Below are 15,828 nucleotides of genomic sequence, written 5' to 3'. Positions count from 1 at the left end.
CCTCCAAAATGAACGTCATTTTTTAACTGTACATATATGTTAATATAGCAGGATATTTTTTAAATTCTAATTTTGATCAAAATACTTTTAATTGAGGTCAATTTTGACATCATACATATTAATTTTTAAAACAAACGATGCGTAATTACATTAAGGTTTTTTTCAGAAACTCTTGATTGCATCCTTAAACACAATTTATTTCCATCATCGATTAATATTATTCAGTACTTTGACATTAAATTGCAACATTGCATATTCTAATGTAAAAACTCGACCCTCCATTGTGGCCCCACCCTACCCTCCGAAGTCATGATTTTCACAACTTTGAATCTACACAATATGAGGATGCTTCCACATTAGTTTCAGCTTTCCTAGCATATTAGTTTTTGAGAAGATTTTTAAACATTTTCTCTATATATTATTAAATTGAAATTAGAACATTTTCAAAAATTCCCAATTATCCTCCGTTGCAAAAGTCTTGGTCCTTAATTTTCACAACTTTAAATACGTTTTGTTTAAGAGAACTTTGGCCCAGTGGTTCTTGAAAATATATTGAAAATGCCAAAAGTATACGGACAGACGGAAACACAAGAGCCAGACAAAATGTGATGAGAAAGTTCACTTAAGCTTTCAGCATACGTGAGCTAAACACTAAAACTGTACTAAATGTAGTTCTTTTTTCTATTACAATTCATGTAGGTGATGATGTTAGTCGAGGTGATAGATTTTGTATTCCTTGCATGTCTTTGGAGGTTTTCAACATGTTCCGGAGGATATCAATTGTGCCAATACATACATTGACGTCCATTCATACAAAGTTTATCAAAGCTTTATAAACTAAATAAACAAATTAAATAAGTGTTTCCAAGTATGCTAAAGCAATTGAAAATATCCATAGCATACCATACATATCATATTATAATCAAGAATGTTTTCAATGATGACAGGATAGCATACCTGCATTTTAACGTTCACCTTGTAATGAAATTATTTTTACATTTTGGAAAATTTCAACTACGGCCAAATACATGAGTGTCCCTGTAAAAGTGTACGACTGGAATCTCTACCCTAAGTGAAACAAATTTAAATGATTTAACTTAAATATAAAAAAATGTCTAGATTCAGTGTTTTATTCATTTAAAATCAAGCTGCTTAATATTCCTCATTAGAAAATATTAGAAAAATCGCCGACAATGCGAGCCGAACTTCTCATACTGATTACATATGATTAAATGCTCACATGTTAATAGAATGACACTCAAATAGGTACAGCTGTACATAATAGATAAGATTTGCTTCCTCTCGAAATTACATATAGCCTAGATTCCATAACATTCCTTAACGCCCAAGCGATGTGCGTAATTACAAACTAGATCAAATATGATGCTTTTACCCGTCGACAGTATCCGAACAAGATAGTTTACAAAATATTTCCGGAATGTTTTTTCCACTGAAGTGTATGCGTTTCCTTGTGTATATGAATTAAGCTAAAAGGAACACAATCCATAAGAAATGGTGTTGAATGTACAAAATATATACGCAAACAAAGGCATGTTGTAAATTAAACGACGCAGCTTTTTGTGGCAGTTAAAAGGCAGATGTTTGCTGCTAAATATACTATGTTAAATTTGTAAAAAAAAAAAAATGAAGTTTCAGTCACATTTTGCCCTGATTTAAAAGTGATTTTTCAAATTATAACCAAAATTTGTTAACTCAAGAATTCTTAGACATTAAAATTCTTTAAATACTTATCTGATTAGAAATATACAATGGTAATTGTGACGTCATACCTCAGTGCATTTTCCCGTATTTTTTTTTTTTTATAAAATGAGCGAAAGACACAAATTTTCCAGTAGCATTTTGGATAAAAAAAAAAATAAAAGCAGCTGTCGGCCACAATGAATTCCACAACATGACTTTATCGTGTGATATCACATGTAAAATAGTAATTTCGTTGTTGGCGACATTTGCAGATACATTCTCCTCTTCAAAAAAACTAAATGTGTCATTTTTAATAATTTTAGACTACATCTTAGAGATAAAATATAATATTAAAGTTATTTTTCTCTTTTGAAAATATAATAAAAGGACATAAATTGATTCTTAATACACATGTGTGTTCAGGATGGTATACGTATATTAAATTTTGGACTTGAACAATTTTTCATTTTTAGGACATATATTGAAATAAACTGGACCTTTTTATAAAGTGATTATTTCTCAACACTGTTTCACGTGGGATATTAAAACGTCGTTCTAATCTTTCGGTAATCGGTAAATGTAAACGCTCATTTTTGGTTTTATGTGTTTAGATGATCTTTCGACGTCGGAGTTTCAAATGGCAGAGGCGTTGAATTAAACCTAAATGGTAAGCAAACGATGAACAGTTCTGAGCGCACAGTGAACGCACTATGATTGCACGGTGAGCGCTTGATGAACGGTTAGCGCGAACGAAACGGATCGGTTAGCCCAAAACTGTGAAGGATGAGCAATATGCGAACGCATGGAAAACGCGCGTGAAAGGCAAGGTGAGAAAATAGCAGACGAACGCAACAATTGTACAGTAGAACGTATCTGGGACTAAAACCATCATTTTTAACTATTCAGCATCGATATTATTTTCTTTAATTGTCACTTTTGCATAAAAGCGATTCACTGTAGATGCGAACGATTTTCCTCGTGTTTCCGTTGTTTCCACTATCGTGCATTTCCTTCTCACGGTTTGCTTTATGATGTTTCTATCAGAGACAAGGATGTAAATGAAGAAAGGAATGTGATATTCATATAGAATGATATAACAAATTATACAAACAATCTAAACTTGTTTGTGTCATAGCCTTTCTACGATTATGAGTTTCCTTTTCACGATATGCTTTATCAGATCAAATGCTAGAGGAGCGGATATAGCCAATTTTATGACTGTGTGTGAAATAAAACAATGTATAACGTAGAGCGCCTCTTTGTTTTTGTCAGTTTAAGATATAGATATGTTGAGTGCATTTATTATATTCCTTGATTTTATAAAAGCAAACCTTGTGAACAAATAGTTTAACATTTAAAGTTAATGTTTACAGACATGCAAGAACAAAAATTTAGATACAATTCTTTTTAATTTAACCCCAAGAATCTTTAGAATTAGTTATTCAGAAAACATGGACAGTATATGTTTCTAAAGGCATAATTTAAAATATTTATACATGTAATTGCTTTAAGTCGTAATGATTGTGTATTTTATCCATTAATTTAAGTAACACTTAATCAAGTAGTACTTATATTAAGAGGTATTTAATAAAAAGTTTTCTAAACATGAGGGTTTATGTAAAATAGCGATTCTTTATATAAATGTAAACGTAATCTTCACAACATCAGTTTACATTTGATCAGAACCGATCCACTTCTTTGACTAAATATCACAAAGTTAAACACTTTAGACACATATATAGAAAAACCAAAATTCTTTAAAATATTGACTAACAATCTAAATATGTTTAAATATCGTTAAAATGGGGTTATATTTTAGGAGATTTGTAGACTCGGGATTTTCTTAAAAGCCATTTAGTCATAACTTCAGAAAAGTGACATTAACATTAAGAAGATATTATTTTTGTAACGGTCCTCTTGACCTGTAGCAAAACAACGACGGATCCTCTGCACATCGTACACTGAGAAATTGTCGCATGGATAGCACCGGACAACATCTTGCACCAGCAGTAAAACAAATACTCGTACTTTTTAGCTGCGAAAATTTGTTTTCCGGTGAATTAACTTAAAGCTTATCGTTCACATAATTATACACCCTTCTTAGCTGTGTTCTTGATAGAAACATGACTCAAAAGTAGCAGGGTGGTTCTTTTAAGCACATTCCAGGTTTCTCCTTTTTAAGGAAAACATATAAAAGAAAATTTAAATAAAAGGTGCCCAAATATGTTATCATTAATAACTAGAATACATGTACATGTACATAAGAAAATGATACTGGAAGCTTGTTAGGAATGTCAATATTAAAAGCGAGCTCTACCGACAAGGCGTGTGTGAATAGAAAATTAGGACTAGTTGCACATTCATTCACGGATTTTTTTTTGCGTCAGTAAATCGGACCAGTAATGCATTTCATTTAATCGTCCCGGTAATTCCTTGTTATCATTGACATTTTTATCACTTCACACTCTCACGAGAATCAGCAAGACAATAAAAACAATAACGATGTATACGACATACAGTCAATGTTACCTATAAAGTTCACCTCAGTACACTCTCAATAAAATATAATCGAATGACGTAACAAAGGTTTATACATTGATCCGATTGATAGATTTTTCCTATCTATCAATCTCACGTTCTCGCGAGAATCAAATTAAAACTTTTGAGAAGCATAAATTAAGATGTGTAATTTTAAGAACATCATGCTTTTTAAGTAAATAAAACAGTATACTTTGCGTACTTTTATTTCTCATGGGCGTTTAAAGAGTTAGAGGACACTTAACCACGCGAACTTTGACGTCACAATCAGGGGAAATTACTCTAACTGAAGTTATTGTAATCTGCTGAAAACCCTCTCAAAATGTTGCAAAGCTTTTTAAGCAGTACATCGAATTACCTTTTCTTAAGATATAGGAAACAGTTGTAACTTGCACTTATTTGAATGAATGCTAACATTTTTTTTAATCACTATAATTAAGGTAACGTAAATTTCCAGGATCGTACACGTAGCATAATTTGTTTTAGAGGGAAAGGGTGGGTGGATGGCAGCCTCATCAAAAAAATCTTTACAAGCAAACAGAAAAAAAGATGATAATTCTCAAAATCATGAAAACTCTAATCCTTCAGCTAATTTTTTTTATATTTTCACTTCCATCTATTACATGCTCCCAATCCCAAGGTGTGGGGGGTGGGGGCTCCATTTTCATTGTACAAAATGATGCGCATTTTTTTTAAAGTGTAATTTAAAGCTGCTTGGTCCGATTTTTTTTGTAATTACAGTATCAAAATTTTTTTCATACAAATCATTTATTTTAGAGAGTTATGGACTTTCTCCTATTTACACCAGCAGAATCAGTCTCCTTTCAAAGTTAGAAATATTCAAAGTAAATACAAATAATTTCTCTTTGGGCAAACGAAAAAACAAACCAAAATGCATCACGGGAATCTTTGGAAAAGGAAACCGCTTGGTTTCGTCTCCCGAATGATTGGGGTTATTTAACCCGCATGCTATGCATCGATTGTAAAGAAAGTAGACTTTGGAAATATTAGCGAACAAAACGTATACTTGTTTATTTGTAATTTGTCTGATCATTTCGACCTTTATTTAAAGCGATGTCAAATTCGTAATACAACCATACCCGTCTCGTCGTCAGGGGTGAAATTTTAACATGAGGCGAAATAACGCGGTACCTTTTAATGTCGTTTGTTTTGTTAGCAAATTTTGTACGTATTTTTCTTCATTGAAATTTGGCATAATTGACGGGTAAAACTACTGCAATGTCAATTATTATACATATACTAAGCATAGCCATTGTTTAAAGGCGTGCATAAAATTTGATATAAAATCGGACCAAGCAGCTTTAAAAAAAAATATATATATTTTTTTTTTAAAAGTGGAGTGGGCAACTTCATTATAAGTCAATTTTCTATGTGTAAATTAAATATATATATATATATATGTAGCTCACTTGAACCTTCGGTTCAAGTGAGCTTTTTCGATCACCCGTTGTCCGTCGTCCGTCCGTCCGTCCGTCTGTAACCTTTTCACATTTTCGACTTCTTCTCAATCCCCTTGGCCAAGTTTTACCAAATTTGGTACAAAGCATGGAAAGGGGATTATAAATTGTTAAGATAAAGGGCACAGCCCTTTTCAAAAGGGAGATAATTGCGAAACAGTGTGTATAGGGTGTGTGTCTTTAATTTTTTTTTTAAGAACCACTGCACCAGAAAGGCTTATTTTTACATAAAAGCTTTTATATATAGTGTAGATTCTAAATTTTAAAAATCGCCACCGTCGGACCAAAACTGGGGCCCAAGGCGGGGTTCAAAGTTTAACATAGAAATACATTGAAAAAATGTTTACATTACTTTTGTTCCATAGATTAAACGAAATTGTGCACCAATAAAACCCAACTGTGTCTCCCTGATTATTGACAACTCAGTGCATAAGTATATAAGGTTGTTTAGTCAAGAAATGACGGATGAATACGATAAGGTGTATAAATTCATTAAATGTTATTTTAGTTTATCGCTTACATTTTATTTGGATACCGTGTTCGATAAAAATAATAATTAATATGTAAATTGATTTGTTATCGTACACGGTCTCCAAAATTAATGTAGGCGATAAATTTATCTTGTGATTTTGTTGCAATATTGCAGCTAGTTTGGTTGAGCATTATAGATACGGCAGACCAACACACGTGGTGTGGATTTATTTGTAAACAACCATCCCAAAGATAATCTTGTTTTACACGGGAATTGAATAAATAAAAGTATGTTTTTTATGGAAACACTGTTAATGTTTTTCCCTCGTATACAAATGATGAACCCGTTAAATGTGTTCAAAGAGTGTTTAAAGCAGAAAGAAGATAATCTTTTTTTACTTTGAAATTTCTTCGATGTTTGTAACCCTGATGAGTTATGATGCATTGTATTACAAATGTATCACTGCGTATTTTATAAGGAAAGATACTGAGTATACAATCACATGGTCATGTAAACATTTCATATAAAAATATAGTTGCATATTGTGATATTTATGGACTTATTGTACGTACGACCTAACTCAGTCAGCGCGTGCAGGGATCTCTATTTCGCGGGCTCCCTGATCGAGGACGGGTGTGCCCCGGTGCATGGCGAGGGCTATTGTGAACTCTTGTTGATGAACCCATGTTTTATGTATATTTGTATGTTGTCTGCTTGGCAATAAATACTATAACATGTACGAATTTAGTTACACAAAATATTTGATTTACGACTATTGGTACAGAAATTTGAATTAATGATACCTATATTTAAGAAAATGTCAGCTCGAAGCCTGTGTGGGCGTTCCGGCCTTTGATATGTATAGTGAAGATTCTAAATTGTAGAAATCGTGACCCTCGGACCAAAAATGGAGCCCCAGGCGGGGTTCAAAGTTTAACATAGAACTACATAGGAAAAATGGTTAAAAATTTTCTTTTCAAGATCTACTGCACCAAAAATGCCAATATTTACACAAAAAATTGTATACATAGTGAAAATTCTAAATTGTAAAAATCGTGACCCGCAGACAAAAAGTGGGGCCCCAGGAGGGGTTTAAATTTTATCATATATAGGAAAATGTTTTAAAATCTTCTTCTCAAGAACTATAATGCAACAGTTTGGGATATAATTATGCATACATGTACATCCTTTAATAATGGGGCACCAACATTATAAAAAATATAAAGGAAACGTTTAAAAATTGTCTTCTCAAGAACTACAATGTTATAGTTTGTGGAATTATTATGCATGCATCCCTGGCTTATGTAGATTCTTAATTGGTAAAATAGTGACCCCCGGACCAACACTGGGACCCCAATAGGGGGTCAAAGTTTATTATAGAAATATAAAGGTAACATGCTAAATAATCTTCTTCTCGAGAACTAGAATGCTTCAATTTGTGAGATCACGCATACAACCTTGGATAATGTAGGTTCGATAGTTTTAAAATAGTGACCCCTAGACTAATACTGGGAACCCAAGATGGGTTAAAAGTTAAAAGTAGAAGTATATATTGAAAATGTTTAAATATCTTCTTCTCGAGAACTACAATTCTTCAACTTGTCAGATAACTACGTAAGCATCCTCAAATAGTGTAGATTCGAAATTATAAAAGCCATGACCCTCGATCTTATACAAGAGGTGTTCAAAGTTGAGCATAGAAATATACAGGGACAATGATTAAAAATCTTTTTCTAGGAACTATAATGCTTTAGCTTGTGAGATTACTATGCAAGCATCCTTAAATAATGTAGATTCCAAATAAATAAAGCTTTGGTACTGGACTAATACTGGGGCCCCAAGCTGGGGTTCAAAGTTTTACATAGAAAGATATATTGAAAATGTCTTTAAAAAGGTTTTTTTCTCGAGAACTATTATGCTAAAGTTTGTGAGATTAGCATGCAAGGATCCTAAAATTGTGTAAACTCTAATGTAGTGGAACCAAGAGTTATCTTTCTTGATGTTGTTCTGTACAGTCTGAGAGGTATACCTCTTGATGTGGAACTCTTCTAGGTTCAGTTGTTCAGGCTGTGTACATGTTCGTGCGGTCCCGCCGCAGTGCTACACATTTTCATACCTATGTTGCTATTTATGTTGTTAAAGCCAACCATAAACCTCGGAACAATACTGGGACCCCAGAAAGGGGTTCAATATTTAAAACAGAAAAAGCATATGCTACGAAATAGAATGTTACAAGGAACTGCTGTTCAGGTGAGCAATGTGGCCCATTGGCCTCTTGTTTAACATTGGAAGGGGGGGGGGGCTCTATGATAAGTCAATTTTTGTTTGTAAGTTTAAGAAAAATATCTACTGCAAAAAAGTGGATAAACTGACGAACGTTAAAATCATTTTAAAAGAGGAGATACAGTGCAATGAAAATTTAAATTAAAATCTTTATTATTCAACAACATTGTATCTGAGATTGAACTATTGTTCTACTTACATAAATACATAAATAAATAAATAAATAAATAAAAAAATAAATAACAAATCTAATAAACTGATATAAATAATGTAAATTTACTGAATAAATAGGTACGTTTTGTTTTATTTTATAATCAAATTTATTTACGTTGTTTATTTTATTTGTATTAATTTATTATAATTTATTGTTTGATCACATGCTGCGTCAAACGGTCGCACCGTCAAGTATATTAAAGTAAAGTAAACTAAATAGAATGTCAATAGTAGATAACCGTCAAACAAAAATAAAGCTGGTATGCCGTTTTGTCTCACATAACATTTTCATAATTAAGAAATGATTTGAGATGTATGGGGTGTTTGGCAATTTAAAATAATACGCTAGTGCAAGAACATACTTAATGGAAATAAGTTAATATAAATAGGTTATATTTAGAATAGATGATTTTTAGCAATACAACAGAAGTATTTTAATCTAATTTGTGTTACGTTGTTCATCACTATTACTGATTTAAATTTCTTTCTCACGATCTGCTTTATCAGATCAAATATTTTATCAACGGATGTAACTTATCAAATGATTGTTTGTGATAAAACAAACGTTCAAGCATCGTTGCTTTAAATATAACTCAATTTTCGGTAGTTAAAATAAAACTACAACCAGATGAATCAAGTCATATCATAGAAATGATAATAAGCTGTTAACACAAAGATTAGTTGTGTTGTAACTACTAAATATATGACTGTTGATCTTGAGCTTTGGTAACTATGAGAAACAATTGTGAAACCATTACTTTATGAAAGACCAATACTTGAGTAACTCTATATTCCTGGCGCGGGCATTATTTATAAGCGTTGTCATAGTACCTTTTTTACAATATGTATTGGTGCATTGTTTTTATGACATCGCCCTTATATTATCTAGTTTAAGTTAAAAACAGTTTTATTGGATTTCAAAAAAATCAATTTATGTTTATGTTAAAATATTTAAAAGATATCTAAAATCTATCCTGGGAATATGTTTTAGCTCCTTAAATATTGTACTAAACATCTGTTTCCTGTACAATTTCCTGTATTATAGTGTTTACTGAATATAAATCCCGGTAAGTTATTGAATGTCGTAGTTGATTTTTAACTTCAATCTATGCATTTGCTTATAACTATGTTATTAGTGATTTTTTACATGGGACTTTTGGCGATTTCAAAGGCTTATGGTAAGATAACATACACATGATGTCTTCTTACTTTGCAATAGTATTAAATGATAGTTTTCAAAAATTTCAATATTTGTATTAACGTATAGTATTCTAATCAAGACGGATATGTACACATACTGCTTATCAATAATATATTTTATAACCTTATCACATGTAAATGCATTAACATGTGTAACACTCAATATGGATGTATGTATATTGTGTATACAATATAACCGACACCTGTATTTATATAAACATGATGTTTATGGGTATTAAGAATTTGTATGCTTTTCCGTAATTCTCTTTTTTATGAATTGCATTTTATGTAATCAAAAAAGGACAAATACATTAATGAAACAATGTATTTTCTTCTGTGTGAGAAATAATATCAAAATGTCAATGTTATTTATACCATATCTGATGTTATTGTATGTGCAATATATTTGTTCATTTTATTTGTTGACAGTTAACGTCGCCCTCAACAAACCAGCATACCATCAGTACCCATACAAACCAGATTACGACCAGTATAACGCCATTAAAGCTGTGGACGGACGTAAATCTGACCTGAGCTGGGAAGGAGGTCAATGTGCTTTATCAGAGTACGGTACACAGACAGCCACCTGGTGGGTGAACCTGATCAGCATCCACAGTATTCATCACATCATCATATACTTCTTGACGAAAAACCGTGGTAAAGTTACTCAGTGTGTATCTTACAAATAATAGTTACATGTACTATTGCTTAGAGTGTGCACCATGTAGCAACACTTTGTATTAATATGTTAACAGTTTGGTTTAATTTTATCAGTTTACTAATTTACAATCTGTATTTGTTGATTCAAGTTACAGTCAAAAAGTCAAGATACAAATACTAGTAGTATTTTACAAAAAGAGAAAACTTAGAAGTAAAAGGTGTAAGTAAATCGTTGCAGGACCTATAAAGTGTTTTGTCAATGTAGGCGCTAGCACGATAAAAAAATATATATCATATGTATAGCACATCAAATTCAAATGAATAATTCTATATGGCAACGGCAGGACATGAAAGGGATAAACACTTATAGGTTGACGTGACAACTGTTTTATATTGTATAACCACACATTTTATCAACAATATTATATTCACAGCTGTACTTGTAAGTTTTTATAGGGTTATAATTACATCTTTTGTTAGAACAACTAGAAAAATCTTAAGTTTCCACGTGTTATTTTGTTTATTTTCTTTAAAGATACTTAATTTTTTTGTCAGTAAAGAAAGTAATTTTGCCCATGTACATGCCTTTTTTCAATTTTTCATCAATTCGGATACCTACATGTATACACACTTTAGCACAACATATAAGTCAGCTCATTGTCGCATCACACAACCCATGTATGGTCTTATTTGTTTTATTTTGACAATTTCTTAACGTGACGTCGTGGCTATGTTTAGGTTCTTTACTATTTAGGTTGAACGAGGTTATTTTTAGGAGTATGGGGGTATCTGCCCCCTTGATCATCACACACTCTTTATAGAGATCCGCGCGTCTAATGTATAAAAATGAATGAATATTTCAGTCATGTATCATTGTCGTATTGCATTGACATGTGAACTAAGATAGCTTTTAACAAGAACGTCCCAATTATTTGAATATTCTTTATCTCATCGGACATTTGCTCTAATGATAATCATATTGCAATATCTGCTGAGCATTTTATATTATCCTTTACATACATTATTTTTTCAGTACCTTTTATTCACAATAAAATACAACCACAGTTGTTAAAAAAAACCTGTATTATATGATCAATATTCGATATCATAATTTTGTTTATATATTGAAATTGTTTAATGATATTTGTCTGGTATTTTTTCTGCAAGAAAAGTAATTGTTAACATTAAGTTAAGCTCTCACGATTATAACTGCTATTATTATCATTATAATTATTATTATTTTGTTGTACTCAAGACACAAATATGTGTAGTGAATATTAAAAGAGCGAATACTCTAATTTTAAAGAATTGGAAAGGGCAAATACTCGTAATATTTTAAGAACTTACAGTATGCGAGTTCTGTACTAAACAATATGAAATGTCTTAATGAGGAGGCGAAACGTCGGTCATTGACGGTCATATTTCTTAATATTAATTCTCACATAATAAACATAGAGATATCTATGAGGCAGTCACATGTTCTGTTTAAACCAATGATAGTGTGACATTTCTTCCTAGGGAAAACAAATAATTCATTTTTTTATTATTTCTGTAAATGTCAAATATATGGAACTAGCATATATTTTTTATACAATTGTGGGTTTAACCATTTAGATGTTTTATTTGATGGATGCATGGATAATTTGAATACAGTACCGATCAGACCCAACCTAACAGAAACCCCAATTAAACCATGGGTTTACTTTTTGGTATTACTCTGGGTTTACTCTGGGTCTGGGTTTACTTCGGGTTTACTAGAGTCGACCCAGAGTAAACCCAGAGTGGACACAGAGAGTAACCCCGATCAGAAGTACACCCCTGAAAACAGACGCTAACTGTGAATTCGGAATACACAAGGGGCAGGAATTACGCGCAGTAGGATTGAAAGATAACTTACGGGTCTGTTCCACACTTCAGTGCGTACAGTTGACCAAAAACGCAATTTCCAAGTTAACCCAAAGTAAACACTTAGTGGACCGAAATTTACACAAAATAAATCCAGGGTTTAATTAGGGTTTACTCTGGTCTTAGGTTGGGTCTAGTGGGTACTGTATGTATCGCCCACAATGAATTTGATATTAAGCAAATTTGTATTTACATGTATCACTGTAAAAAAAAAGGTAAAATATTTTCTTTCATTAAATTGATAATGTCTTGTGCAGGATATGTCTTTTGGAGAGAGAACCTAGCAGGCTATGTTCTTGGATTCTCCGTGTATGTTTCTAATACCACGGACATATCACATGGGACGTTGTGTTTCAAGGACGACAACTTCACAATAAACACAATACCTTCTGTCTTCACAACAAACTGTTCTGTTCATGGACAATATGTCATCTACTACAACGAAAGACTACCAGGAGTTGTCTACCCCGACGGTTATGAAAGTTCTGTAGATAGTGACCTCTGTGAAGTAGAGGTGTATGGTGAGCTTAATTATTCTTAATTTCCATTAACCATGAAAAGGTATAGTTAAGTGTGCTCCAAGTTGTTAAGTACACGAGAATGCTTTATGCCAAACTACTGTCCTTAGATATACATATGTTTACCGTTTACTAGTAATATCAATTTTTTTATACTTTTTTTTAAAATTACAATTGTTTTAACCTACTGTTGAACTTTTGAACTTTTACTATGATTTTGATCATGTACATGCATTGCTTTATGAATACTCCTTACATGTACTCATATTTTCATTTATAAATTCATTTTTATCAATAATTTAAAAAGTATTTATAAATTGGAAATTTCACAGGGTAAATTTTACAACAATCTCAAACAATCACAGTAAAACCCATTTACTCCCTCTTGATTTCTCAAAAGTCACACAACCACAGCAAACTCATATCAGGTTTCCTTACAAAATCAGAGGCATACATGCACTCCTATACTTATTGTCCATGCAACCAAAGCGCATGATACTCAGTTAAAATTCATGACCATAGCAAGATATATTTATTAAGAATTTCTTTAAGAGTTGTCCAGCAACAGGGTTTTTACGGGTCTAATTCTAAATGTTGCAATATGTTTCTGTTGAATTGAAAAATATCTCCATGAATGTTTATGGATAGTTGGATACCAATATACAAATTGCCTAAATGAACACATTTTGTATCTTATTTTATTTAGAATAGAGTAAATATAATCAAAACCAAAAAATATAAAATAAATAATATTTGATGCACAGGATGTCCATCAACAGGGTTTTACGGATCTAACTGCTCCATTCCCTGTCCTGATGTCAACTGTCAGTACTGTCACATAGAGACGGGCTATAGCCAGTGTTGTAAACCTGGGTACCAAGGTCATCACTGTGAATTAGGTAAGGAATTATTTCAATAGACATACATTACTTGTACGATAGCATGCGTGTATATGTCTTCGTTACGTATTGGCTACCATTACAAAGCATTGCTAGAACTTTTCTGACGTTATGTCAATGGAACTTGTTGGTTTTACAGGGGACCAATGTACAACATGTGAGTATACATGCATATCCTACAGTTACAGCACAACAACACATCGGACATTATTGCACTGACGAAAGCTTATCATTTTTAACTTATTTAAGAATCAAGATAAAAGTAAAAAAAAAACTGCGTTGCAAATTCGTTTGTTAAGTTGTGGTTTCGACTTAATTTATGTTGTTCCTCTTCAGATTTGAACACTGCATAGTCTTTGTGAAATGCGTATTGTTGTTTGCATTATGCTGTGAGAAACATTTACATAATTGTTTTTTTTTTTAAATGTTGGTATATTATATACATGTAACACCGGTATACATATTCAGTTAAGCTTACGTAACTAAACATTTTATTAAGTATTTATTAATTATTCAAATATTTCGATGCGCAAAGAAAGAAACTACAAGGATTATTCGGTGGGCAAGTATCACAATAAAGACTGTTTGGATATTTTTGAAGTGAAGATGCATGCATGGTGAGTTTATGGATATTTTGGCAAGATTTATGTTTTTTAAAAGTATTTAGAGAGGATGAAAACGTTATATATTTTGTTACAATGGAAAAAATACGACCCACGTATGGAAATAGGATTTTTGAAAGTATAAAGTGCAGCTGTCTTGAAGAAAGGTCAGTAAAAATATATTTGATATTATTCGTATTTAAATGAAATGTATCTAAAAACCATTTTAAACTTAGATTGTATTTATCGCGATTTCTTTCCTTCCAGAGTTTTTTTAATATAGTAATTTCTGATGTCATTTTTCATTTTGATTAATCGCAAGTATTTTAATTATCTGAATGATAAATCATGTATGGTCTTTATATCAGTCTACGAATTCATACTTGAAATTATTTTCCTGTAAAATCGATTTTCTTATAACTTGTTCAATCATAGCATTTGTTTGTTCTCAGCTTTTACTGTAAATTCACTTGATTTTTAATCTTTAGCAAACTAACTAGTTGCCTTATTTCAAAATTTTTGGAAAAGTAAACGTAGAAGAAACGAAAGACCTATCCTAATGCTTTGAAAAGCCATTATATCAGCTATCAATTTTAGATACATATCTTCTGCACCAAAGATCTGTAAGTTTTTTCTTTCTTTCTGGAATGCAAAGTCTGCATATGATAACTTGACTCTCCAATGTTTTTATAAACAAGAAACAATATTTTTTGTATAATAATGTCTATTGTAGCTATATATAAGTAGCTGCTCATTACAATATAATCACGGAAAAAGTCAGCAACCAGAGAAGGATTCTGCAAAACAACATAGTGTTTTCAAAGCATATACTGTGAACCTGTCAATGCTTCAATACTTACTAAAATAACGTAATCAGGACATCTACGATATATACTCTTTTTTACATGTATTAAATTTTCCGGCATGCGTTTTTAAATTTATTTTTCTGTTATCTTGTGATCAAGATATTAAAGTGGCATGTAGATATAAAGTTTTCGATTGTTGCACTGTTTTTACTCCATTCTATCGTTATACACTATACATGTTTTGTTAATTCTTATATATATATATATATATATATATATATATATATATATATATATATATATATATATATATATATATATATATATATATATATATGAAAATAATGCATACAGGCCTGTATGTGAGGAAACAGTCTGCAGACTGGACTTTGCTCTTCCACCAATTCTATCATGGCCTAATGATCTCGTGTGCACAAAAACTTATCAACTGTTGCCACTGGAGGATAGTAGCTACTTGTATATATAAAGAAATAGTTCATGCTTATCTGTATGATAAATTATAGATTATTATTATTTAGATTTTCTACCTTAC

At 31.7% G+C, this 15,828-nt stretch overlaps 1 protein-coding gene across 1 annotated transcript; it reads left to right on the top strand.

Moving 5' to 3' along the window:
- Positions 1–10,033: 10,033 nt before the first annotated feature.
- Positions 10,034–14,086, top strand: LOC128174349 (uncharacterized). Its single transcript, XM_052839918.1, has 5 exons — positions 10,034–10,055; positions 10,315–10,542; positions 12,708–12,971; positions 13,733–13,867; positions 14,007–14,086. The coding sequence occupies exons 1-5, from the start codon at positions 10,034–10,036 to the stop codon at positions 14,084–14,086; spliced, it is 729 nt and encodes a 242-aa protein (XP_052695878.1).
- The last annotated feature ends 1,742 nt before the right edge of the window (positions 14,087–15,828 follow it).

The sequence above is a fragment of the Crassostrea angulata genome, chromosome 2 (assembly GCF_025612915.1).
Source record: "Crassostrea angulata isolate pt1a10 chromosome 2, ASM2561291v2, whole genome shotgun sequence".
Classification (NCBI taxonomy): domain Eukaryota; kingdom Metazoa; phylum Mollusca; class Bivalvia; order Ostreida; family Ostreidae; genus Magallana; species Magallana angulata.
This window is presented reverse-complemented; position numbering and strand designations above follow the sequence as displayed.